Source organism: Heptranchias perlo, chromosome 28, assembly GCF_035084215.1.
Source record: "Heptranchias perlo isolate sHepPer1 chromosome 28, sHepPer1.hap1, whole genome shotgun sequence".
NCBI lineage: Eukaryota > Metazoa > Chordata > Chondrichthyes > Hexanchiformes > Hexanchidae > Heptranchias > Heptranchias perlo.
Window position 1 is genome coordinate 6947906 of NC_090352.1, and position 25234 is coordinate 6973139.

A 25234-nucleotide genomic window follows, 5' to 3' on the forward strand; every position below is an offset into this window, starting at 1 on the left:
AAACATCGAGCTGTTGTAGCAAAAGCGCAGAATGCAGAATCCATCAGACCCAGCTAAAGGATGGAGCAGACTGCCTAGGTAAGGCATTAAGGCACCAAAGATTTTAGAGGAAGCTTCAAGAGAGAGAGAAATAAACAACCTCCCCCCCCCCCCCCCCCCCCCCCACCACCCAGGAGACAAAGAGGACGAAGAAGGGCAGTAAGCTGATAGCTAAACCTTTATAATACCATTTCTCTAAATGCCTTCCGAGAAGTAATCTAATACAGGAAACATCTTTACAATATCAATTTAAACCTTGCTTCAGGGGTTGTATTATTAGGAATAAAGCAATAATCTGATTCTGGTTCTATTAGCTCCTTGATATGTATGTGATGAGAGTTCTTTGTTCATTGGTTTCACACAGCAAGTCTGTGCAGGAAATATCACGCTTTCAAGGTTTGGTTTGATAATGAATTAACAGCTGCAAAGGCTTGATGTTGACTCATTGCAGCTCCTTCAAAATCAGCTCTTCGTGGTTTGTTTTCGAATATTAGGAAAAACTTGCAGCTTTTGGCGAATTTCATTCTTGTTGAGGTGAGGAATGTCAGTGTGGGGCGATGGAACATTTTTTTTTCCAAATTGTGCATCCTGTGTTTGTGTCAAAACGCTCCCACGGTCAAGTCAAATATAGCACAGCCAGCTGATAGTAAAACTCCTGTAGTATCCCTCCCTGACTGTTTTCCTTAATTTCTAACAAAAGGATCCCCTCCCGCCCATTGCTCCAGTAGGAAATGTAACCTTCCTAATTACCGCAATCCACCTTTCTGGTCTTTGAGTGGCATTGATCGTTTAGAGCTGGCTATTGTTGAACTGGGACCTTGTGATTTGGACTCTGGGCTGAGGCTGCCTCATTCATTTCATATGGGGTCCTTAACACCAAATATAGGAAACTTTTTATCTCATTAGTCTGGTCTGGATATCCATGCAGGTGATAGGACGGTAAAAAGGAAAGAAAGAACTTGCATTTATGTGGCGCCTTTCACAACCTCAGGACATCCCAAAGTGCTACATAGCAAATTAACTACTTTTGAAGTATAGCCATGTGGGAAAAATGGCTGCCAATTTGTGCACAGCAAGGCCTCACAAACAGCAATGAGTTAATGACCAGATAATCTGTTTTTTTAGTGATATTGGTTAGAGCTCTCTATGCCAAACTTGAGTCCCCGGGCACAGCCATTTTTAAAAATTAAAACAAACAGTTTTTCTGACTGAAGCAATTGTTCGTCAGCTATCTACAATCCATTGGAATGTACACAGTGACTTTGCTCCTGAGACTACAGAAGTGCTCTGTGGTATTAACACAAGTTTGAACTGCCAGTCTCCGATGCAGTCGCCAATGCTGTAGATATTTCTTATTTCAAAAAAAAATTGCTGGGGAGAAACTTGTTCTAAAATGTGTCTTTGTTTTTTATTTGCAGGAAGCTTAAAATATTGCCACCATGACCGACTCCAAGTATTTCACAACGAATAAAAAAGGTGGGTTTCCTGTCCTGTACACCTCTCTTGGTTGCTTGTTATAAAGGACACATGCAACCTGGTGAAACTTCAGAGCTTATTGAAGTTATGGTGTTAAATTGAAGTGATGGAGTGGCTATGTGCAGTCGGTGCACGTAACCGCTCCATGGGGAGCCGAGGCGCAGATTGTAGGCTCGACTAGGGATATGGTCCATTCCCACCTTGGCCGGGCTATTGGGGAGGAATAAGAGAACATCGGAGAGCGAGCTATCGGAAATGGGTTTTCAAGCAGCTTCTCTGACAGCAGTTACTGACTGCTTTGGGCGTGGGTGGTCTGCTTCCTCAGCTCAGTGCAGGAATGGTGGGCAAGCAGAAAGAAGCAATGAAGAAACATGGCAGAGGGAAGAGCACGAATCTAAAATGTCATAAACGGTGGATGTGTGCTGCGTATAAAGATCGGTTCTGTGCAGCCCGCCTCTGACCATGAAGCGGGGAGTATGATATTTAGTAAACACCCTGTAAGGTACAACGTTGACTGTATCAAGTTTACATGGGTTTAAATCAATGGTCTATGATGAATTTGGTTTCGAATTCATCGAGATCGCATTTGACACCGGCAGGGAGCACGGCCCATGGGGAGCTGAATGTACCAACGTTTGCTTTCCACAAGTCTAATTATGAAAATTGACTGCAGTCCTTGAAGGACAGAGGTGTTCACTTCAACTGAAAGTGTTTTCATTACACCAGGAACCTTTTTGCTGAGGTTAAATTTACCAGCACATATTTCTTAAAATGCCATCGACCAAAGCATTTTCTGCGAACTATTTTATATTGAGAGTTATGGAACGTTACTGAGTATCACCATGCTGTGGTCTTGCTTTTGGTGGTGCTGAGTATTTATCAGTAATACATTCAGCCTCATTACTGTATGAGATGGTCAAAACACAGACAACTCATTGATTAAGCTTTACTGATGGCCAAAGGAAAACGTGCTACAGGACTGAGCTATCAGGTTTGACCTTTGGCCCGTGCTGAAGAAGTTGATGTCAGCTTGGGTGGTGATGGATGTGCTGCAGTTGGATTATGGATGGGCGGAAAGGTCATTCAGGGTCCCTGCTCCTGGTGACTGCTGCTGGATAGTGCATGTACGGAGGTTGGTTGAGAATGGGACCAATCTTGGCTGTGAGGCCCCATGATTGAATAGTCTGCCATCACTCATGTGAATAATGGCTGCTTGATACCAGAGGGCTGATGGTCATTGTGGAACTATTCCCCAGTGTGAACCATTGGCTTCCGGAGAGAAGGGATAAGAGACTGAGGGAGAAAATTTAAAAACAAACTTTTACAGCTATATCTATGATACAAGATACTCCAGTTAGTTTCATCCATCTGTTTTATTCTTACAGGAGAGATATTCGAGTTGAAGGCGGAGTTGAATAATGAGAAGAAGGAGAAAAGGAAGGAAGCAGTTAAGAAAGTAATTGCTGCTATGACCGTCGGCAAGGATGTGAGGTGAGGACACGGAATAAACAACATTCCCTCCGAGGGTTCACCCAGTGACCGGTGGTGGATATATAATAATCAGTGTTCCCTCCAAGGGTTTCACTCAGTGACTAATGATGGATATATAATAATCAATGTTCTCTCTAAAGTTTCCCTCAGTAACCAGTGGTAGATATAAAGTAATCAGCTTTCCCTCTGAAGGTTTTGAGGGTGTCTTGGCTGTGAGGTGGGGACATACAGCAATCAGTGTTGCTTCTGAGGGTTTTAGTTGATGACCATTTTTGATGATGCATTGACAGAATTTGGAAGTCTTGTTTAAATGCCAAAATCTGCAAGGTGCAGGACAAAATTAGAACTTCCAATATTTTATCTGTTGGAAAACCACCTCAATTTATGCCTTGGAATGCATTGTTCTATTTAAGTGTCAGTTCTTCCCTTTCTGTCAGTGGCCCTGGGCATTTAAACCCTATTTAGGTAGCTGCAGGTAAAGAAGACCTGACGTTCTCTATAAATCCACCGGGTGTTCTACCGGGTGGTGGAAGAAGGCACCTCATACCACAAACAAGGCGGGTCCTTGAACTTGCAGAAAATGGATTCGGGTCTTAAAACTGAACAGATCACTTGTGTGTTTTGAATACACAGTGGTATTAGGATGTGGGACTTCAGTTATGTACAGAGACTAGAGAAGCTGGGATTGTCCTCCTTAGAGTAGAGAAGGTTAAGAGGAGATTTGATAGAGGTGTTCAAAATTGAGGTGCTTTGATAGAGTAGATGGGGCCTCCTTCTGTGCTCTATGATTCAATAAGGTATTAAATGTGTGAAAATCTTCATTTGTTCCTGTTTGAGCTGAATGTATACAAATACCTAGAACTAAATGATTGATCCTGCCGTTAGCCCAATACATCTGCCATCAACAGCCCTGACTATTAAATCTTTAATCCATGATCACGGATTATCAATTTGCAATGGAATAACCCTGATCTCATTGCTCAGTTTTGTTTCTATAATAGATTTGACTTTCCCACTGTTTTCTGTTGAATTTGCTTTCTCTTGTGTTTTTTTTAAGGGAGGGTGGATGGGAGGACATTATTTGATTGTCAAGGTGAGGGATGTTAGTATTGGGGATTGGAGCATTTTTTCCAGTTTTGACACCCAGTGCTCCCATATCAGGTAAAGCAAAGGTCCTTCACTCTGCTGTAACCTCTGAAGAGCACCTGCACTGCACGTTGTTCCACTTCTCACACCAACTGTCCATGTGTCTCTCTCTGATTGCTAATTCAGTGCCAATTTCAGTAATTCTGTGCTGTGGGTTCATGCTGATGAGTTGCTAGTCAAGACAAAAATCAAACTCATTTAACGTCGGAGGCCTACTACTAGCAGACAGTCTTAATTGGATTTGAGCCTAGGTCACAGAGGTGAAAGGACAGCTTGCTATCACTTTCGTCCAACCTGCTTCCTTCTGTATTTCGATTCCACACACCCATTTTTATTTTCTAAGCTATATATTGCCAACTGGATGAGCTGTGAGCATGTAAATGTTGGAATTCACTCATATTAATGTTTAGAAGTCCTTCCATTCACTATAGGAATTTCTGAGCCCCCGTCCTAATTTTCCTCCTTGCCCATCCACAGGAGGGTGAGACAGATATCGGTGAAGACGCTGGGAATTTCACTCGAGCAGTACAGAGAAGTCTTTCTCGGGCACTTTTTTAATTCCTCCTGCAAGTGATTCAATTACAACCAGTGACACACATGGGAACCTGGAGGACAGATAAAAGGGGTTCAAATGCAGCGTCCCGTCGGCCTGGCACTGTAGTGACACACCCAAGGCAAATGTTTTGAAATCTCTGTGTCTCTGTCGTGTCACAGGAGAGTCACTTGTCACCCGATTCAGATGGGAGTACGTATCAAATTACTCAGCAGGATTTTTGAGTAGGAAATGTACATACCAGCAAAAAGTACCAAGATCTTTGAGATTCAAAACAGTGCAGATGGGATGTCTTTTATCCATAATCATAGTGATTACAGAGAGGGAAGGTTTCCGCTGTCTGCTTTTCTTAATACACATGTTTACAATTTTGCTGTGAGGAACAGTGGAAATCCCGCCCCCCCCCCCCCCCCGACACATACAGAGTCGAAGTTGAGTAGGAGTGCTGGAAATCTATAAGAGGAGTGAAGCATCAGCACTCTGTTATCCAAACCCTGAGATTGTGGTGCAGTTCCTTTATCATCAGAGATATATTTGTTACACTAAGCTCTTCCATTCAAGTTCATATTGAATGAAAAGAGGACTAGGGTATAGGTTACCCTTTCAAATTGGGGTTGAATCAACCACAGACTAATGAGAATCTCTTCATTCTGGCTGTAAGGAACCAAAATGGAAAGAATGGGGCAGCTTCAACCTTATTCCTAGTGAGTAAAAATCTACAACTCTCCATAATCTTGCTGATGCCCAAAGAATTAAAGGGGCAGTGGCTTTGTGGATACAAAATTGGCGAAAGGACAAAAAGCAGAGAGAAGTGGTGAACTGTTTGTCAGACTGCAGGAAAGTATACAGTGGTGTCCCCCAGGGAATGGTGTTGGCACCACTGCTCTTTTTGATATATATTAATGACCTGGTATACAGGGCATAATTTCAAAGTTTGCAGATGACACAAAACTGGGAAATGTGAACAGTGGAGGACAGCAACAGACTTCAGGAGGACAAAGACAGGTGAAGTGGGCAGAAACATGGCAGATGAAATTTAACGCAGAGAATTATGAAGTAATTCATTTTGGTAGGAAGAATGAGAGGCAATATAAACTAAATGGTACAATTTTAAAGGAGGTGCTAGGACCAGAGAGACCTTGGGGTGTACGTACACAAGTCTTTGAAGGTGGCAGGGCAAGTTGAGAAGGCTGTTTAAAGCCAAGTATTTCATATGCCTTTTTTAGAGGCATAGAGTATAAAAGCAAGGAAGTTTTGCCAAACTTTATAAAACATTGGTTAGGCCCCAGCTGGAGTATTTTGACCAATTCTGGGCACCGCACTTTAGGAAGGATGTCAAGGCCTTACAGAGGATGCAGAGGAGATTTACTACAATAGCACCAGGGATGAAAGATTTCAGTTAAATGGAGAGACTGGAGAAACTGGGTTTGTTCTCCTTGGAGCAGAGAAAGTTAAGGGGAGATTTGATAGAGGAGTTCAAAATCATGAAGGGTTTTGATAGAGTAAAAACGGAGAAACTGTTTCCAGTGGCAGTAAGGTCGGTAACCAGAGGACACAGATTTAAGGTAATTGGCAAAAGCCAGAGGCGACATGAAGAAAAAAACATTTTTTACACAGCGAGTTGTTATTATTTGGAATACACTGCCTGAAAGGGTGGTGCAAACAGATTCAGTAATAACTTTCAAAAGGGAATTGGATAAATACTTGAAGGGGAAAAATTTGCAGGGCTATGGGGAAAGGGCAGGGGAATGAGACTATTGGATAGCTGTGTCAAAGAGCCGGCACAGGCACGATGGGCCAAATGGCCGCCTCCGGTGCTGTATCATTCTATGATTCTACAACAAACCTTCAACTATAAGGATGGCTGATGTGGGAGATGAAAGTGTCACGTTGGTGCTGTAAGGTGATCTGGGGTTGAAATTTATGCATCATTGTTGGGCAGGGTAGAAGGAACTGGGAGTGATTGATGCTAACGCTGGATGCGAAAAATAGAAGAAAAGTGTTCCGTATCTCAGCACTGACATTCTTATTTTTTATTCGTTCTTGGGATGTGGACAAGGCCGGCATTTATTGGCCATCCCTAGTTGCCCTGAGAAGGTGGTGGTGGGCCTCCTACTTGAACTGCTGGTAACTGTTTGATACAACTGAGGAGCTTGCTGGGCCATTTCAGAGGGCAGTTAAGAGTCAACCACACTAGTGTGGGACTGGCGTCAAATATAGTCCAGACCAGATAAGGTCGGCAAGTTTCCTTCCCTAAAGGACATTAGTGATCCAGTTGAATTTTTATGACAACCTGACAGCTTTGTGGTCACTTTTACTGATACTAGCTTTTTATTTTCAGATTTTTAACTGAATTTAAATTCATTGATTTGATGAGCAGAAAAGTTCACTGAACAATATTCATTTAACAAAAAAAAGGGATATTTCTATTTTCCTGCTCTGAGGAGGAGGAATTTTGCCTTGTGGTTTTGAATCACGTGACTGGAGATTTTTTGGATGCCTGTGGCCCCACTCACATGGCAGGTTGTAATAACTGTCTTCCCAGCACATTCACTGTGTTGTAAAATGGTACTGCAGATCGCAGCAGTGAAGTGCTCCCTTCCTGTCAGGTGATGTAAAGCCACACAGCTGTTACAGCATGCAGCAAATCTGCAGGTATACTTATCATTAGCACAATGGGTTGCCAAGTTATTGCTTAGCAACCAGGGCAAGGCTCCCATGAAGGTGAAAGGAAAGGATCTTGTGGTTGGAAAATTCTCATGGGCTGTCTCCAGTTGCTAGTGAAGAGTTAATTACAGATACAGTGTTTGTAACTCACAAATATTGTTTTCAGCTCACGTGTTACAAATTGTGATGACAATTTAACCTTTAGAACATGTGCCAAGATAGACATTTAAGCAAGGAAAGAAGTCTGCTCTCGGGTAGCATTGCAAGGGATAGTATCAAATGTTGTAGGTAGCAGTGCTCTCTCAAAGTGTGGGACTGCTAAAAGGTGATGCATGGGTTCATGCCTGTGACTCCGGCAGAGAGCTCCTGCAGTGTTCATAGAATCATAGAATCATAGAAGTTACAACATGGAAACAGGCCCTTCGGCCCAACATGTCCATGTCGCCCAGTTTATACCACTAAGCTAGTCCCAATTGCCTGCACTTGGCCCATATCCCTCGATACCCATCTTCCCCATGTAACTGTCCAAATGCTTTTTAAAAGACAAAATTGTACCCGCCTCTACTACTGCCTCTGGCAGCTCGTTCCAGACACTCACCACCCTTTGAGTGAAAAAATTGCCCCTCTGGATCCTTTTGTATCTCTCCCCTCTCACCTTAAATCTGTGCCCCCTCGTTATAGACTCCCCTACCTTTGGGAAAAGATTTTGACTATCGACCTTATCTATGCCCCTCATTATTTTATAGACTTCTATAAGATCACCCCTTAACCTCCTACTCTCCAGGGAATAAAGTCCCAGTCTGTCTAACCTCTCCCTGTAAGTCAAACCATCAAGTCCCGGTAGCATCCCAGTAAATCTTTTCTGCACTCTTTCTAGTTTAATAATATCCTTTCTATAATAGGGTGACCAGAACTGTACACAGTACTCCAAGTGTGGCCTCACCAATGCCCTGTACAACTTCAACAAGACATCCCAACTCCTGCATTCAATGTTCTGACCAATGAAACCAAGCATGCTGAATGCCTTCTTCACCACCCTATCCACCTGTGACTCCACTTTCAAGGAGCTATGAATCTGTACTCCTAGATCTCTTTGTTCTATAACTCTCCCCAACGCCCTACCATTAACGGAGTAGGTCCTGGCCCGATTCGATCTACCAAAATGCATCACCTCACATTTATCTAAATTAAACTCCATCTGCCATTCATCGGCCCACTGGCCCAATTTATCAAGATCCCGTTGCAATCCTAGATAACCTTCTTCACTGTCCACAATGCCACCAATCTTGGTGTCATCTGCAAACTTACTAACCATGCCTCCTAAATTCTCATCCAAATCATTAATATAAATAACAAATAACAGCGGACCCAGCACCGATCCCTGAGGCACACCGCTGGACACAGGCATCCAGTTTGAAAAACAACCCTCGACAACCACCCTCTGTCTTCTGTCGTCAAGCCAATTTTGTATCCAATTGGCTACCTCACCTTGGATCCCATGAGATTTAACCTTATGTAACAACCTACCATGCGGTACCTTGTCAAAGGCTTTGCTGAAGTCCATGTAGACCACGTCTACTGCACAGCCCTCATCTATCTTCTTGGTTACCCCTTCAAAAAACTCAATCAAATTCGTGAGACATGATTTTCCTCTCACAAAACCATGCTGACTGTTCCTAATTAGTCCCTGCCTCTCCAAATGCCTGTAGATCCTGTCCCTCAGAATACCCTCTAACAACTTACCCACTACAGATGTCAGGCTCACTGGTCTGTAGTTCCCAGGCTTTTCCCTGCCGCCCTTCTTAAACAAAGGCACAACATTTGCTACCCTCCAATCTTCAGGCACCTCACCTGTAGCGGTGGATGATTCAAATATCTCTGCTAGGGGACCCGCAATTTCCTCCCTAACCTCCCATAACGTCCTGGGATACATTTCATCAGGTCCCGGAGATTTATCTACCTTGATGCGCGTTAAGACTTCCAGCACCTCCCTCTCTGTTGTGGGAGGACAGTAAGTACTTGCCACCAGGACAGATAAAAAGTCGGAGGACAAGTCACATCTGGTCACCCTGGTGCTCCATTAGATGCCCGCTTAAAAAGCGGGATGTCTGGGAGCAGATTATCTGCCTGTTTCCTAAATTGGGGATGTTACACCAACTCCCTTCTTTGTTCTCTAGCCTCTTCCCACTTGGATAGTACAGATACATGTTGTAATGCCACAAGCCTGCCTATCAGGGATAGACTGGCCACAAGCCTGCCTATCAGGGATTGATCAGGGATAGACTGGCCACAAGCCTGCCTATCAGGGATTGATCAGGGATAGACTGGCCACAAGGCTGTCAATTAGGCTTTAATCAGTATGCTGCTGTTTTTTGTAACTAAAATGATGAACTGTAATCCAAGTTGGGTCAAAATTTGTTCTTTTGTGAATTATCCTGGACCGGCTGCTTTATTTCAGATTTTGGTTCGGTTGATATCCCTGCTCTCTTTCAATCGTACCTAATTACTGAGTATATTCTATTTCTTTTCCAATGTGCCCAAATTCTTTTATTCCATATAGTTTTTACTTTATGTGAATTTTTTCTGGACATCAATGTAAGGACTATTGATGTTGGGGAATGAAACACTTTTGGGCTTCCAGTGTAACGCACAGTTAGATGCATGTTAAAGCTCCTTCCATTCTGCCCCATCAATACGTCTCAAGTTCAACCTTGGTAGATCATCCGTGCTAAATTGTATGACATTTTGCTATGTTCCACATCAACCATTCTGTGGCCTGTCTGAGTGAGATTGCTGCTTTAGTGGCAATTAGTACAGAAATAGGGGTCATTTTTTTTGTTGTGGGCTAGTGCTCACTAAAGGCTAGTTTGAGACTGCCCAACTCATTCCACATTGGACCTTTATAGTTCGCAGACAGAGGAAACTTTTGCTTCATCTGTCTGGGCTGGATTTGAACCCAGGCTGTAGAGGTGAGAGGCCAGTTAATCCTCACCACCTTTATTTTCAAATTTATTTTCAAATACACATAAAAATGTTTTTCATTGTTTTTCCTTTTGTTTCTTCTCTCTTCCTCTTTTTTCCCTCTCATTCTTTCATACTGTACCATTTTTGCCATTTCTTCCCTTTGGTGTCTTGGTAAAAGAAAGAGGCTTGCATTTATGTAGCTCCTTTCACATTCTCAGGACATCCCAAAGCACTAATCAGCCAATGAAGCACTTTTGAAATGTAATCAATGTTGCTTTCTAGGCAAATACAGCAGACAATTTATGTACAGCTAGTTCCACAGACAGCCAATGATATGAATAACAAGTTAATCCATTTTTGGTGCTGGTGTTAAGGGATGAATATTGGCCAGGGCACCAGGCAAACTCCCAGCCCTTTGGATAGTGCCATGGGATCTTTTACATCCACTTATACAGGTGGATGGGGTCCTGGTTTAATATCTCATCCGAAAGATGGCACTTCCAACAAGACAGCACTATGTGTCTGCCTAGATTATATGCCCAATTCCATAGCGGGGTTTGTATCCACAACCTTCTGATTCAGAGGCAAAAGATACATAGATATCAAAAGTTCAAGGCAGGATACCTTTTTCTCCAGGGCTGGTTCCTATAGGAGTTGCCGTGCTGTAACGGCATGTGTGGTAGTAGCTGGTTCACTGAGGTAATAGTTGGGTACCATAGGCCAGAAAACCTTGGACTTCCAATCACTGCTTGCGATATGCAGGAGAGATAAGGACAATCGGACCTCACGACCGACAAATGGTTGGAATGATGCACAGTTACAGAAGCTTAAGAAGTGGAGGAGGGAAATTGTGCTACACATGATAGCAGGAAAATATTTTGTCAGATTGAAATGTCACTGGAAATTTGGGGGATAGATTTCCCAATGTCTTCCTGTTCTCTGGTGCTACTCACCATTCCCAATGGAGAGGCTGGTCCGGTTTCTTGCAGTCAGTTACACAAATGCTGATGTGCACCCATTTCCTAGGAGATGCGTGAAGTCCACAGTGATTCTCTATTTGACTTTTTGTTTTTCCCTTCCTTGATGCTTCACCCTGATGACCTTGCTGAGATTAAAAACTTAGTAAGCAAAAAAAATGCAGATACAATTTCTCTCAATGCCATTCTGTGTACAGTGTGATTTGTATAAAGGGGCAGCTTCATTGGGTCATCTGTCAGTGTGAAGTGCGGGAGAAGAATGTAACACAATGTTTTTTCTGCTGTGATTTTTTTTTTCTAACTGAGTTTCAGTGTAGAGGTTGTGATGATTCGGGCTTTTTCCAACACCACTTGTTCTGAAAATGAATTAATGGTTTCTGTAAACTGAATAGGCCTCGTATGAACTGAAACCTGAATCTTTTACTCTGCCATACTGAATTATCATCGCCCAGTCTACGAATGAATCATGATGACGGTAAATTGTTTATTGGATCCTATAGGAGTTGACGTGCTGTAACGGCATGTGTGGTAGTAGCTGGTTCACTGAGGTAATAGTTGGGTACCATGGGCCAGAAAACCTTGGACTTCCAATACAGCCAGACCATTTTGTACCGGTTAATCTACTGCCATAATTTATGTACAAATATAATTCATGGAAGCAAAAAGTCAGTACAGTCAGTAGTAAATACAGCATGCAATGAGTAATAAATACGGGATGCAATCAGTAAAAAAAATACATCATGCAATCGGTAGGAGATACAACGTAGAAAGTAATATATATGCAATCAGTAGTACTTACTACATGCCATCTGGAATATGCATATTATATGCAATTAATAGCATTTAAGGACATGTAATCACTAAAACGTAAGTGTATGCAGTCAGTGGCATATGACATAAGATCAGTAATATATATGAAGAACATTGCATTGTTTGTCTTAAAGTGCCCGTTGTTCACCCATTAATTTCAGGCAAACTCTTGGAAAGACACAGTTTCATTATATGTACATAGTAGATGTTTATGGAACTCTACCCACCTTCCATTTGTATAACACGGATGAACAGAAACAGATGAGCACAAAAAGATTCCTGGGTTCCAAGGATATTTTCCTTTTTTGAGTTCAAGCAAGTTCTTTGAAGATGGTATCATCCATCAGGCTTGAATACGTTGAGCATCGAAGCAACAATGGTGTATTGCCCAGTGACCACAATTTACAGTGTCGCCTTATTAACACTACTGAGCATCGTCCACAAGCGCATATATCCACATAGATCAACATAACCAGGTCTGACACATTCAATTGAGCGAGAGCTCAGGTGAATATTCAACACAAAGTAGCATTAGTCTAGCAGTGTGATGGCTATTTGCATTGCCACATGGCTTTGCCCACCACAGATGCACATGGAAGTTTCATAAAAACATTTGAGATTGACAGTTGATACCACTTTAAACACGTAACTATTTAAAACTGTTAAAAGCAAGGAGATAACATTCTACATTTGTCTCTTGTGTTTTGTGCAGTTCGCTCTTCCCAGATGTGGTGAACTGTATGCAGACGGACAACCTGGAGCTGAAGAAGCTGGTTTATCTCTACCTCATGAACTACGCCAAGAATCAGCCTGACATGGCCATTATGGCTGTCAACAGTTTTGTCAAGGTACAGTTTTGAAAAGCTGACCGATCTCGTGAACAAAGATGTTGCTCAGGGTAGTACTATGACACACAGGCTAGAAAGCCCCAGGCTTGATTCTCCATTGGGGTACTGCAGTTGGCCTCAGCAACCCTTGGGTTAAGAAGTAGAAAGATTGATCAGGGTTGCTGAACCAGATCACTATCCGGTGATGATTTCTGCTGAAAAATGCTTGTGTTTGGATATCGGGTGAAACCATAATTGCTCTCGGCCCTCCACGGTAAAATAATCTGCTGATTCTCACAACTTTAGCTCACACATGGAGAAAAGAACCCGAGGGCTGCTGCTGCCTGTGGAATGGTCCCCGGGCGGGAGTTGGTCCCCGGGCGCAGTCGGTCCCTTTGGGTGAGGGGAAAAAAATTTCAATTTGAAGAAAACACAGAAGAATTCTTTTAATTCACTGAGAACAACAGTAGCAGCTTGAGGGCATTGCAAAGTTGTTTGGACTTGTTCAGACAGTGTGGCCGGGTAACGTGTTTTACTGTTATTTATGTTCCTGCTCCTTCATACAGACAAGTCTTGACATTTTATGTTTTTTTTTTCTGTTTGTCGATCAGCGTATTAAAAGTGCATTTATTACTGAATGCAATTCATGTTCTTTGTTGTGCCCCTATTGTGCATCATACCTTTCCCCACTTGAGCCCTATTTCTAATTATCACATGATTTATTCTGTGGCTTATAGCTGCAGTTGTGAGGTTGTGACTAGTGCCAGTGCATCAGTGACTACAAGGATCCTCGGCTGGGCCTGATTCTCAAGTACATTCATGGATATAATGCTCAGCATCAGAGTTCCAGGGTTATCAGAGCAGGCAAGATGACTAATTGTGTAACACATATTGATGGGTCTTAGAAATGGGCTTACAGTAATTGTACCTCTTCAGTTATCAGCCATGTTAATATACAGTACAGCTATGATTAAAAAAAAATGGAAAACCTCACTGTTCATGTGAAATTAATATTGAAATGTGCATGTCTCTCAAGATAAGTTAATAAGTTTCTTAGTTAACAAGTTAAACAAGTCTTAGAGAATGCCAGAGGTTAAACAAAATAACTTTCTGCCAGCTTTTCTCTGCTTTTTTCCCCCTCCACTCTTTTACCCCTTCTTGAAAGCGCTGTCTCTTGCTCATTATAGTTTCATGGAGACAGTTAACTCTCCAGTATCACACCCAAGTATCCTTTCTTTATAAGTGAGCCTAAACAGTGAGTGTTAGTGGGTTATTTAACCGTGAAGTGCATTGCAGGCAGGCTCAATCTTGTCCTCACTTGGTGTGTCGACACTTTTCCTGTAGGGATCACTAGATAACGATTAGGAGCAGTAACCTGGGTTGAATTTCCTACGCCCTGCCTAGCCCAGGAGCACTGAAACCAAACATAGCAATTCATAACCTGTCTTTCCTCTTCACAGGTGCTAATCAACCAGCTGTGTATCCCAGTATTTTCTACTTTCCGATTCGCAGTATTTTAATTGTAAGACTTCAGCTGTTGCTCCAGCTGATACTGTCCAACTCGGTACAGACCAGCGCTTGAGCCTGGCACCTTGTTCAAGCATTTTTGATAACCAATTATTCTCTTCAAAACGAACTGTTGAGAACAGTCGGTTCACCACTAGCTTGCTGTGCACTTCGGACCATTGGCCAGTTAGATATTAAAGGTAAAGATAAATAATGAGCCCAGACATCCTAAAGGTTCCTTAAAGGTGAACTTCAATTGATATTACATTATATGAATTATGCAATGGTATTAAATATAAATAAATGCTCATGGACTGGATAGTGCAGGGGAGGTCAGACGTTGGAGTGTCACCTCTGGGAACCAAGCTCAAATTCAGCCCATATTGATGGCATGAAAGTCTTCTCTGTCTGCTGACTATAAGGGTTTTATGTGAAATGAGTTTGGACATTTCAACCTAGTTCCTCATTAACATGGGCCCCTACGTAGTCCTGCCCTTAATTTAGCATTCAATTGGCAATCTCACGGGTTACAATATGGGTGAATTGGGATATAGGAGAAAAGTTACGTTGGTGCAGTAGCTTCTGTTCTGAGATTGGTGCAGAGTAGATGGAGCTTTACACTGCTGCTAACTGTGGTATAACTGAGCTGGGGCTGCCTTATGCTGACATCGCTAAAATGAAAATGTTCCATTCCTTACCTTCATGTACGCAAAACTCAACAACAAATATCCTTAGTGATTTTCATAAGATGTCCGCATTTCTCTAATCCGGAAGGAATACCAATGTTAAGATTGCTTTTAATTGAAATGCCGAAAATTCTTTGTTCCTGTAGGATTGTGAAGATCCAAACCCTTTGATCAGAGCTCTGGCAGTTCGTACAATGGGCTGCATCCGTGTGGATAAAATAACAGAGTATCTGTGTGAGCCTCTTCGCAAGTGTCTGAAAGATGAAGACCCATATGTCCGTAAAACAGCTGCTGTCTGTGTGGCCAAACTACACGACATCAATGCTCAGATGGTAGAGGATCAAGGCTTCCTGGATTCGCTGCGAGACCTGATTGCTGACTCAAACCCTATGGTATGGAACTTATTCCTGTTTCTTGATAAGTGATTGAACTTGTGTTATAATTCTGTGCTCCTTTGTATTGGGAAAAGGGCTAAGATTAACCATTTGCCCAGTTATAGCCCTGATCACAGTGTACTTATTGATGCTGTGACCTTCTGGACAACGTCTTTACTTCTTGGTCTGCTGACTGTAAGGTTCTTTATGAAATAAGTTTATGCAATCTCACCCAGTGGACATGGGCCCATAGCACAGTCTTATTAGCTGTATGTACAAATCATTAGATCTAGAATTCTACACCAGGAGTAAATTTCACTTTGTTTAGTCCCTAATCTTAGCCTGGCTGCCAGCAGGTGACAAAGCATCTCCCCTATTATGTAAACATTCCATGAACAAAGAAATTATAATACAGAAGGAGGCTGTTCATCCCATTGCACCTTTGCTAGTGCAAGCTCTTTAACTGGAGTTGTCTACTGAAATTTCATTTCCCTGTTCTTTCATTTTCTGATTCTTACCCATTCCCATTTTAAATTACGTTGTGGTCTCTGCCTTGGCCTCTTATGATGAAGCAGTCCATGTTCTAATAACTCTGTCTAACTTCCCCGTTTATTCTCCCAGTGATAATCCTGATTCTATACCCCCTCGTTACTGATTCACCAACTAGTGGAAATAATATTTAATTTACTTTTGAATACCATTATTAGATCCCACTTTAACCTCCTATGTTTCGTTGAAAACAATCCCAACTTTTTGAGCCTTTCTTCAAAACTATAGCCTCTCTTCGTACAATTCTGGTGAATCTTCAGTTTCAATTACTAATCTACTTCCTATAATCCGGTCCAGGAGCACCTTGTTTTCAAATCCCTCCATGGCCCCGCCCCTCCCTATCTCTTAACGCCCTCCAGCCCTCTGAGATCTCTGCGTTTCTGCAATTCTTGCCTCTTGTGCATCCCCAAATTTAATCAGTCTACCATTGGCAGTTGTGCCTTCAGCTGCCTAGGCCTTAAGCTCTGGAATTTTCTCCCTAAATCTCTCTGCCTCTCTACCTCTTGCTCCTCCTTTAAGATGCACCTTAAAACCTACTTCTTTGATCAAGCTTTTAGTCACCTGTCCTAATATCATCTTACGTGGCTTGGTGTCAAATTTTATTTGAAAATCACTCCTGTGAAGCGCCTTGGGACGTTTTACTACGTTAAAGGTGCTATATAAATGCAAGTTGTTGTTATAAAGGAGTGCCCAGAAATATATGTGATACTACAGTGGTGACCTAACCAATCTCTTGTACAAATTTTAACATCACTTCCTTGCTTTTATATTCAGTGCCCCATATATAAAACTCAGAATCCCACTTGCCTTTTTCCACCTATACTCCAATCTTTAAAGATCTGTATATCTGCACCCATGATTTTCTCTGTTCCTCTACTCTTAAGAATCTTATTCTTTAGGGTATATGTCTTTTCACTGTTCTTTTTCTCCAAAATTTCTCTGCATTGAACTCCATCTATCTGCCCACTCAACTGACCCTATCGTAGAATCATACAGCACGGAAGGAGGCCATTCTGCCCATCGTGCCTGTGCTGGCTCTTTGAAAGAGCTAATCAATTTGTCCCACACCCCTGTTCTTTCCACATAGTCCTGCAAGATTTTCTTTTTCAAGTATTTATCCAATTCCCTTTTGAAAGTTAGTTTGAATCTGCTTCCACCGCCCTTTCAGGCAAAGCATTCCAGATCATAACAATAATAAGATAATAAATAAAATTCCCTTTCTATCTTCCTGCAATCTTCCTCCCAGTTTGCCATGCCTCTAATTTGTATCGTCAGTAAACATCAATATCATTCGTCTTGTGCTTATGTACAACTTATTTATGTAAATGCAAACAAAAAGAGGTCCGCCACAGGTTACTGGGGCATTTTACCCAACTCCTGCCAATCCAAAAAATGTTTACCCTTACTCTGTGCTTTCTGCCTTTAGCTAACTATCTTATCTGTGCACTTACATTCCCTTTAATGCCGTATACCTATAATTTTCCTAATCGGTCTCTTGTGGCACCTTATCACACGCCCTCTGAAAATCCGTATATACATCTGCTGCATTCCCTTTATCTACATACCTTGAAAAATTAAATTAGTCAAGCACGACCTGCACTTTTCAAATTGATGCTGAGTGTCCCTGATTAGCAAATGCCTTCATCCTAAATGTTTCATCCTGTATTATGTACTCGGGGAACCTTACCCATAACTGAGATAAGACTAACTGATGATAGTTTTCAGCCTATCCCTGTCCCCTCACTTGAACAGGTTGCCAGTCTCATTCACCACATGTTTTTTCTTGACTCTACATAATAACTCTTGGGTTTCTCCTTCCTTTGTAAACACTCAGGCCCCTGGGGTACACAAGCAGGCTCCTGGGGTATGTGTGCAGATTCTGCAGGGTGTTAATAACCTTCCAGTGCCTCATTCAAGTCGCTGTTCTTCATAAGCCTTGTCAGTGAATGTTGGCAGGGTACTTGACTGTGGGCAGCATCACGGCTGTGAGAGATTCTGTTTTTGCCTTGTGTGCATGCACATGTGTGTGCATGCACATGTGTGTGCATGCACATGTGTGTGCATGCACATGTGTGTGCATGCACATGTGTGTGCATGCACATGTGTATACACACACAAGCCACACGCCCCTGCACACACCTCACATATTATTGGATTGCAATCAGGAGCAGGACACCTGGCTGACATTTTTTCCCCTCCTCAGCTCAGGCTGGTGAGAAAATTGTGATGCCTTCTGTCGCCAGAGACCAGGGATTGAGCCTGGGACTTTCCTGGCCTGTATGGCTTAACCATACTGGACAGTGCATTTACCCACAAGTGCAATCAGGGGAGCTCACTAATCCTCTGCTGGATCAGCAAAAGTTCATCAGGACTGCAAATTAAATAGAAATTGAAACTTTATCAAAACCTCCCTGTTCTACATTAGTTATTCTAAGTATGATATGGAGAGAATACTCCATGGTATTTTTTTTACAAGATTATGTTATCACAAGTGCGGGGGTGGTAAGACAAAGGTGCTCAATTTCCAGGCTACATATTATAGTATATAGTGCAGGGAAACCTCGGTTATCAGAGCTCCCATTACCTGTCTTCTCGATTTACCACGGGACGGTGAGCCGAGTGCTGATTCTCAGCCGCACTTGACCTCCGTTGGTCTGTTCTCAGCTGCACTTGACCTCCATTTGCCTTTTGGCAAAGATCAGATGGTGCCACGTAGCTGATCCTTCAGCAGATTTCTGGCTCACGGCTCCCATGTACACGCTTGGCATGTGAGAGGTGGTCAGAAACCAGGGGCTCCCAGGTACAGGGATAAGCAGTGAAGGCATTGTGTGCTCATTTCAATCAATGCTGTTGGCAGCCTATGCACAGCTCATCTTAACATGGTCAGTAAGTAAGACTTTTAAGATGAGTGCACCACTGCCTGTTTAAATATGAGCTTCTGTATATGACTTGCGTCTTTAATTAGGCAGCCTCTGTATTGATTTTAAAGTTGACGGCTCCGCTGGATCAGCAATGCAGAGGCTGCTGATTGGATTGCTGGAAGAGCGCCATATGCCTTTACATCTCGTGCCGCTTTGGCTCGGGGCTGGTGTTTTTAGCTGCCTCTCTTGTGGAATGCTATGTGGCAGTGCTGTGAGGTGGTGAATCAACTGTTCCAGTGCCAGCTTATCTCGGTGGCAAGCTCAATGGAGATGGTTGCAGCTGGAGAAGATAGTCAAGTCCCCAAATTCCCTATCAATTTCCATTATCCAACAATGTTGGGGGGGAGGGTAATTGAGGTTCCTCTAACGTTTAGTGTGGGGTCCTAGTGTTGTCTCCCTTAACTTTTATCAATGCTGTGTATGGTATTGGAGGTTGAATTAACAGGAATTTGGTTGGTGAGTTTGGTGTTGCTTCCAGATAATGAAGCAGTCCGAGCCCGCATGCAGCACGACCTGGACAACATCCAGGCTTGGGCTGATACGTGCAACTAACATTCGCGCCAGACAAGTGCTAGGCAATGACCATCTCCAACAAGAGAGAGTCTAACCACCTCCCCTTGACATTCAATGGCATTACCATCAACATCCTGGGGGTCACCATTGACCACAAACTTAACTGGACCAGCCATATAAATACTGTGGCTACAAGAGCAGGTCAGAGGCTGGGTATTTTGCGGCGAGTGACTCACCACCTGACTCCCCAAATCCTTTCCACCATCTAGAAGGCACAAGTCAGGAGTGTGATGGAATACTCTCCACTTGCCTGGATGAGTGCAGCTCCAACACTCAAGAAGCTCGACACCATTTAGGACAAAGCAGCCCACTTGATTGGCACCCCATCCACCACCCTAAACATTCACTCCCTTCACCACCGGCGCACTATGGCTGCAGTGTGTACCATCCACAGGATGCACCACAGCAACTCACCAAGGCTTCTTCAACAGAACCTCCCAAACCCACGACCTCTACCACCTAGAAGGACAAGGGCAGCAGGCACATGGGAACAACACCACCTGCACGTTCCCCTCCAAGTCACACACCATCCCGACTTGGAAATATATCGCCGTTCCTTCATCGTCGCTGGGTCAAAATCCTGGAACTCCCTTCCTAACAGCACTGTGGGAGAACCTTCACCACACGGACTGCAGCGGTTCAAGAAAGCGGCTCACCACCACCTTCTCAAGGGCAATTAGGGATGGGCAATAAATGCTGGCCTTGCCAGCGATGCCCACATCCCATGAATGAATAAAAAAAAGTTGTGTGAAAGAAACTCTTGTGCTGGGATCTTTCTCACTAACCATTGGACTGCTGTTGTACGTGCCCAGGTTCCCGGGGTGTGTGCGCATGATGGGGAGGAGTTCCAGGGGTGTGTGCACGTGCAGGGGCGTTCTGGTGATGCGTGCACCCATGGGGATCCCAGTGGAGGGGGGGGGGGGTAGGTGCAAGGGGTTGGAGGGGGTGTGCGTGTGTGGGGATTCCCGTATTGTTGCCCACCCCCTTCACCTTACCATCTTGCGTCACCTTCGTACTCCCACAGAGGCTACTTCCAACCACTTCCTTGTATCCCTCATCACCCACATCTTCCGATTCGATTCCAACTCCATTTCTTTGTGTGCCGTCCCTGGAAAAACACTTCCCCAAGTTACTTACAATTAAATTTTCAAGATGCCAACTGCCTAGACTTTGGCCTTTCAGTCGACACAATGCTTCAGCTGTTGATCTGATCAACCAGAACCTTGCCTCCACCTTTGATGCCCTTGTCCCCGGTAAAAGTCTTTACTCTGTCCCATCCTGGCCGTTCCCCCTGATATGGACCCTGTCTTTGCTCCCACCAGCCCAAGGGATGCAGACTTAAGCATATCTAAGTTTAGCCATTCATCTCTAGGTCAGGCTGGATCATATCAAGCGCTACTGGGCCTCACTCTCCTCTGCTAAGACTGCCCATTAATCCCCGATTATCCTGGAGGCAAAGATAACCCCCGGCTTCCTTTCTCGACTACCAACTGTCTTCTTAAACCTCTCTCGCTTGCCCCCTTACCTTCACCTCCAACAAGAAGTACAAGAATCTCATGGATTTCTTTGTCACTAAGATCGTCGAGACCAACCATTCAATTGCTTCTGCAGCTTCCCCTGGGTCAAGTACATTCCTCCGCCCCTCCCCCCAGCCCCAGGCTCCTCCATGCATTGCCCCTGAAGCCGCTTCCCTCCTATCTCCTTCTATTCCTTCTCAGAGCCCATCTCCACCATGAAACACACCTCCTGCTCCCTTGATCCCGTTCCCACCAACCATTGACAGATTGCCTTCCTAACCCCCATGCTAGCTGACATTGTAAATGGTTCCTTCTCCTCAGGTATTGTTCCCCTCCCTTTGAAAACCACTGTCATTACCCCCTCCTCAAAAAACCCACGATTACGACTCTCCTTGCAAACTACAACCCCATCTCTAAACTCCCTTTCCTCTTCAAGATCCTTGAACGTGGTGTTGTTTCCCAAGTGCATGTTCAGCTTTCCGGCAACTCCATGTTTAAATCTCTGCAATCAGATGTCCACTCCGATGCAGCACTGAAATATCCTGAACCAAAGTCACATACTCTCGCCACTGGTTCCATCTCCCTCCCTGGCCACTGTCTTAGGTTGAACCAGACTGTTGACAACCTCAGCAACCCATTCAACCCTGAGCTAAGATCACCGACTTCAGTAACATTGTCCGTCTCCACCCCAGCCTCAGCCCGTCTGCTGCTGAAACTCTCGTCCATGGCTTTGCCACCTCCAGATTTGACCACTCCAATGCTCTCCTGGCCAGCCTCCCATCTTCCACCATCTGTAACCTTCAGCTCATCTAAACTCTGCTCCGCGTATCCTATCCAGAACTAAGTCCTACTCACGCATCACCCCTGTCCTAGCTGACCTACATTGACTCTCCCGGTTTCCCAAGGCCTGCAATTTAAAATTCTCATCCTCATGTTTAAATCTCTTCATGGCCTTACCCCCCCCCTCTCTGTAACCCCCTCCAGCCGTACAACCTCACCCTCCCATAACTCTCCATTCCTCAGACTCTCCCCTCTTGTGCATCCTCCTCCCTTCACCCACCTTTGGCGACCATGCCTTCAGCTGCCACGGCCCCAGGCTATGGAATTCCCTCCACCGTTCTAGCTCTCCTTCCTCCTTTAAAACCCTATTTAAAAAGCCCCTCTGACCAAGTTTTTCCTCGCTCCTCCCGATATCTCCCTCTTTGGCTTGACGTCCATCAAACTAAGGTATAGTGATTAGCAATTTTAATTTTCAGAATGTGCTTTTTAAGTTTTCGCCACTAGATGACACCATTTCCTTACAAATTAATCCCTTATTTAAAAGGCGATATGATTGTTTCTTACTTTATTCTCGAGCAACAAGAATGGATACCAGTCAAAATGAATCGTTTCTGATTATAAGTTGAATTTAAGACTACATTTCACAGAGCGCTATGTAGTCAGGAAAACAACCACAGCACTGGTTATCTACACAGTCAATACAGGAGCACTCATTCACCCATTGTCTGCAGGGGAGCTGCAGAGGGGTGCGGGGGGGCTGCAGAGGGGGGCGGGGAGCGAGGAGATCTGCACCAGCAAGGATGTGAAGTCTGTGACGGGACAGCCTGAAAGTGTGTGTTTGAATGTTGGACATTGTGAAAGTGCAGGAGGGTAAAGAAAGTATGGAAAAAAATTGGACTTTGTTTGCGAGGAGGCAGAAGTGGGGGTTGGGGGGGGGGAAGGTGGGTTTATATACATGGGAAGCTGTATCTGTGACAGGGGATGTGGGAAAGAGCTAGAAAGATGCATTGTTCTGGGTGGAAATGTTTTCGATAGACTGTAGAAACCCAGTGGAGATGTGACGTATCTCTGTTCTGCTGTAGCTGATCTCGTGGGTCATCTGGAGTGTGGGTGTGGGGTTTAGCTGCTAACCTTGCCTGTCCCTTTACAGCCACTGCCTAAGCACTCCCAGTGGAAATCCATCAAATTGTAGCTGCTTTTAAATTGCTGAGGTCAATTAGAGGTCAGTAAATTGCCTGTAAGTTTCAGGTTATAGATCCATATAGGGTTATAGATTTATATAGCGCCTTGGAACGTTTTACTGTGTTTACGGCACTATATAAATGCAAGTTTATTTTAGATTGTTTTGCATCTGTAATAAAGTGTGATATCAGCACTAAGATTTTTATATCTATTATAAAATACATGGCCATATAAATAATGTATATAAAAACCTACTTGCGTCCATACTTCCTGCCTATCACACGTCACTTGCTGCCTAGTGCAAATATATCTCACCCTTGGGCATACAGCAGAGCAATAGGATTCTTTTATATGCTATAATGTTCCTGTCCTAATGAAAAGGTGAGATCCATTAGTAAAAATGTATTTAAAATGGTTAGTCACATTCCCGAAATCACACTTTGTTACGTGTGCTGGCTGACTTTGATCTGCAGTCCAAACTGACAAGCGCATTTTAATCTGCAAAGTTCCTGGCTGAAGATCGGTACTTATGTACACTTTCCGTCCATAAAACTCTACTCCCTGTTGTCAGCTTTTCACAGAAGGTGCAAAAAAGTTTCACAAGGATGATACCAGAACTGAGACGATATACTTATTGGGAAAGGCTGAACAGGCAGGGCAGAAGAGAGAAGGCTGAGAGGTGATCTAATAGAGGTCTTTAAGATTATGAAAGGGTTTGATAGGGTAGATGTAGAGAAGATGTTTCCACTTGTGGGGGAGTCCAAAACTAGGGGCCATAAATATAAGATAGTCACCAATAAACCCAATAGGGAATTCAGGAGAAACTTCTTCAACCAGAAAGTGGTTAGAATGTGGAACTTGCTACCACAAGGAGTATTTGAGACGAATAGCATAAATGCATTTAAGGAGAGATAAATACATGAGGGTGAAAGGAACAAAAGGATATGTTGATAGTGTTAGATGAAGTGGGGGGGGGGGGTGCTCATGTGGAGATTAAACACTGGCATGGGCCAGTTGGGTTGAATGGCCTGTTTCTGCGCTCTACATTCTATGTAACTACATTTCTATGTCCTTATTCTAATGGAAATTGTCTATGTAAACTTGCCACATTGTAATTGCACTCTTCCACCAGTAGCGGTGCTGTAGCATCTTATTTTCATGTCCAGTAGCTCCTCAGCCTGGACTGCAGAGAAACTCCTGTGCTCCAACTTTACTTTCCTGCTTCCCAAATTGTTGTAAATTTTACTGTTTAAATAATAAAAACCCAAAGCGTATAAAAATAAGGATAGAATGTATGACTTTGAAATGGGGGCGGAATTACTTCTGCATACCCTGGTCCAAATATCATCTGCCCTCTAACCCTGCATCACTTGGTCTCAATTCCTTGTGTGCAACCCCATGGAAGTTTGACTGCTGTATGTGTGCAATGAATATGTGTGTGTGTGTGTGTGCTTACATTATCCTTCCTGTTGCACATCTACTTGTGTAAGTGCATCGTGACTGCTCACAGCACCCATTACAGAATGTTAGCAAAAGTGAATTTTCAAAAAAAAGTATTTTAGAAGGATTAATAAATTTACAAAAGTTTTAAAAGTTATTTAATTTCAAGGTTCGACTTGTGACTTACTGCAGTCCAATTTTATTTCATTAAATGTTATGAGACATCATCATACCCTATCTGTATTAAGATGTATGTTTTAATATTTATATATTGGGGAGATAGTTAGGTGTTACCAAGCTTGTCCAGCTTGACGCTAATTTACACATTAGCACTCTCACTGGTTAGTGAAAACAGGTTGTACTTGCTCATTAAGGGCATCAGATATCAGTGCTGACTACCTGAATTTATCGGTATCCTGCCTCAAAATCAATGTGGTCAACTCAGCATTCACTCCTGTCCATAGGTCACATCTTCATACTCTAATAAATCCTCTAAAAGGTAGAAGTTTGGCATTTACACTGGCACAAGTTTGTTTTTTTCCAAATGCAAAATAACTATAAAAATTGGGACTTAATTACACATAGGTGCAATGAATAGCACAAGGCTGGTTGCAACAGTGAAATAAGAAAGTAATGGGGAAAGAAAGATGACCACTTTCACCATACAGGATTATGCAGTCCTTTTAAGTGGGATTTGAAGTAAAACAAAATGTCATGCCATAGCAGTTTGCTGCCAGTAGCTGGCGGTGGCATGCT

General features: G+C 43.3%; 1 protein-coding gene across 3 annotated transcripts in view; it reads left to right on the plus strand.

Moving 5' to 3' along the window:
• Positions 1 to 25234, plus strand: part of ap2b1 (adaptor related protein complex 2 subunit beta 1) — a 201366-nt gene that overhangs the window by 5150 nt on the left and 170982 nt on the right. For all 3 annotated transcript variants that reach the window (XM_068007982.1, XM_068007981.1, XM_068007983.1), the window contains 4 exons: positions 1458 to 1515; positions 2901 to 3006; positions 12836 to 12971; positions 15289 to 15534. In XM_068007982.1, coding sequence (XP_067864083.1) covers positions 1479 to 1515; positions 2901 to 3006; positions 12836 to 12971; positions 15289 to 15534 — 525 coding nt within the window. In that variant the 5' untranslated portion in view covers positions 1458 to 1478. The remainder of the gene's footprint in view (positions 1 to 1457; positions 1516 to 2900; positions 3007 to 12835; positions 12972 to 15288; positions 15535 to 25234) is intronic.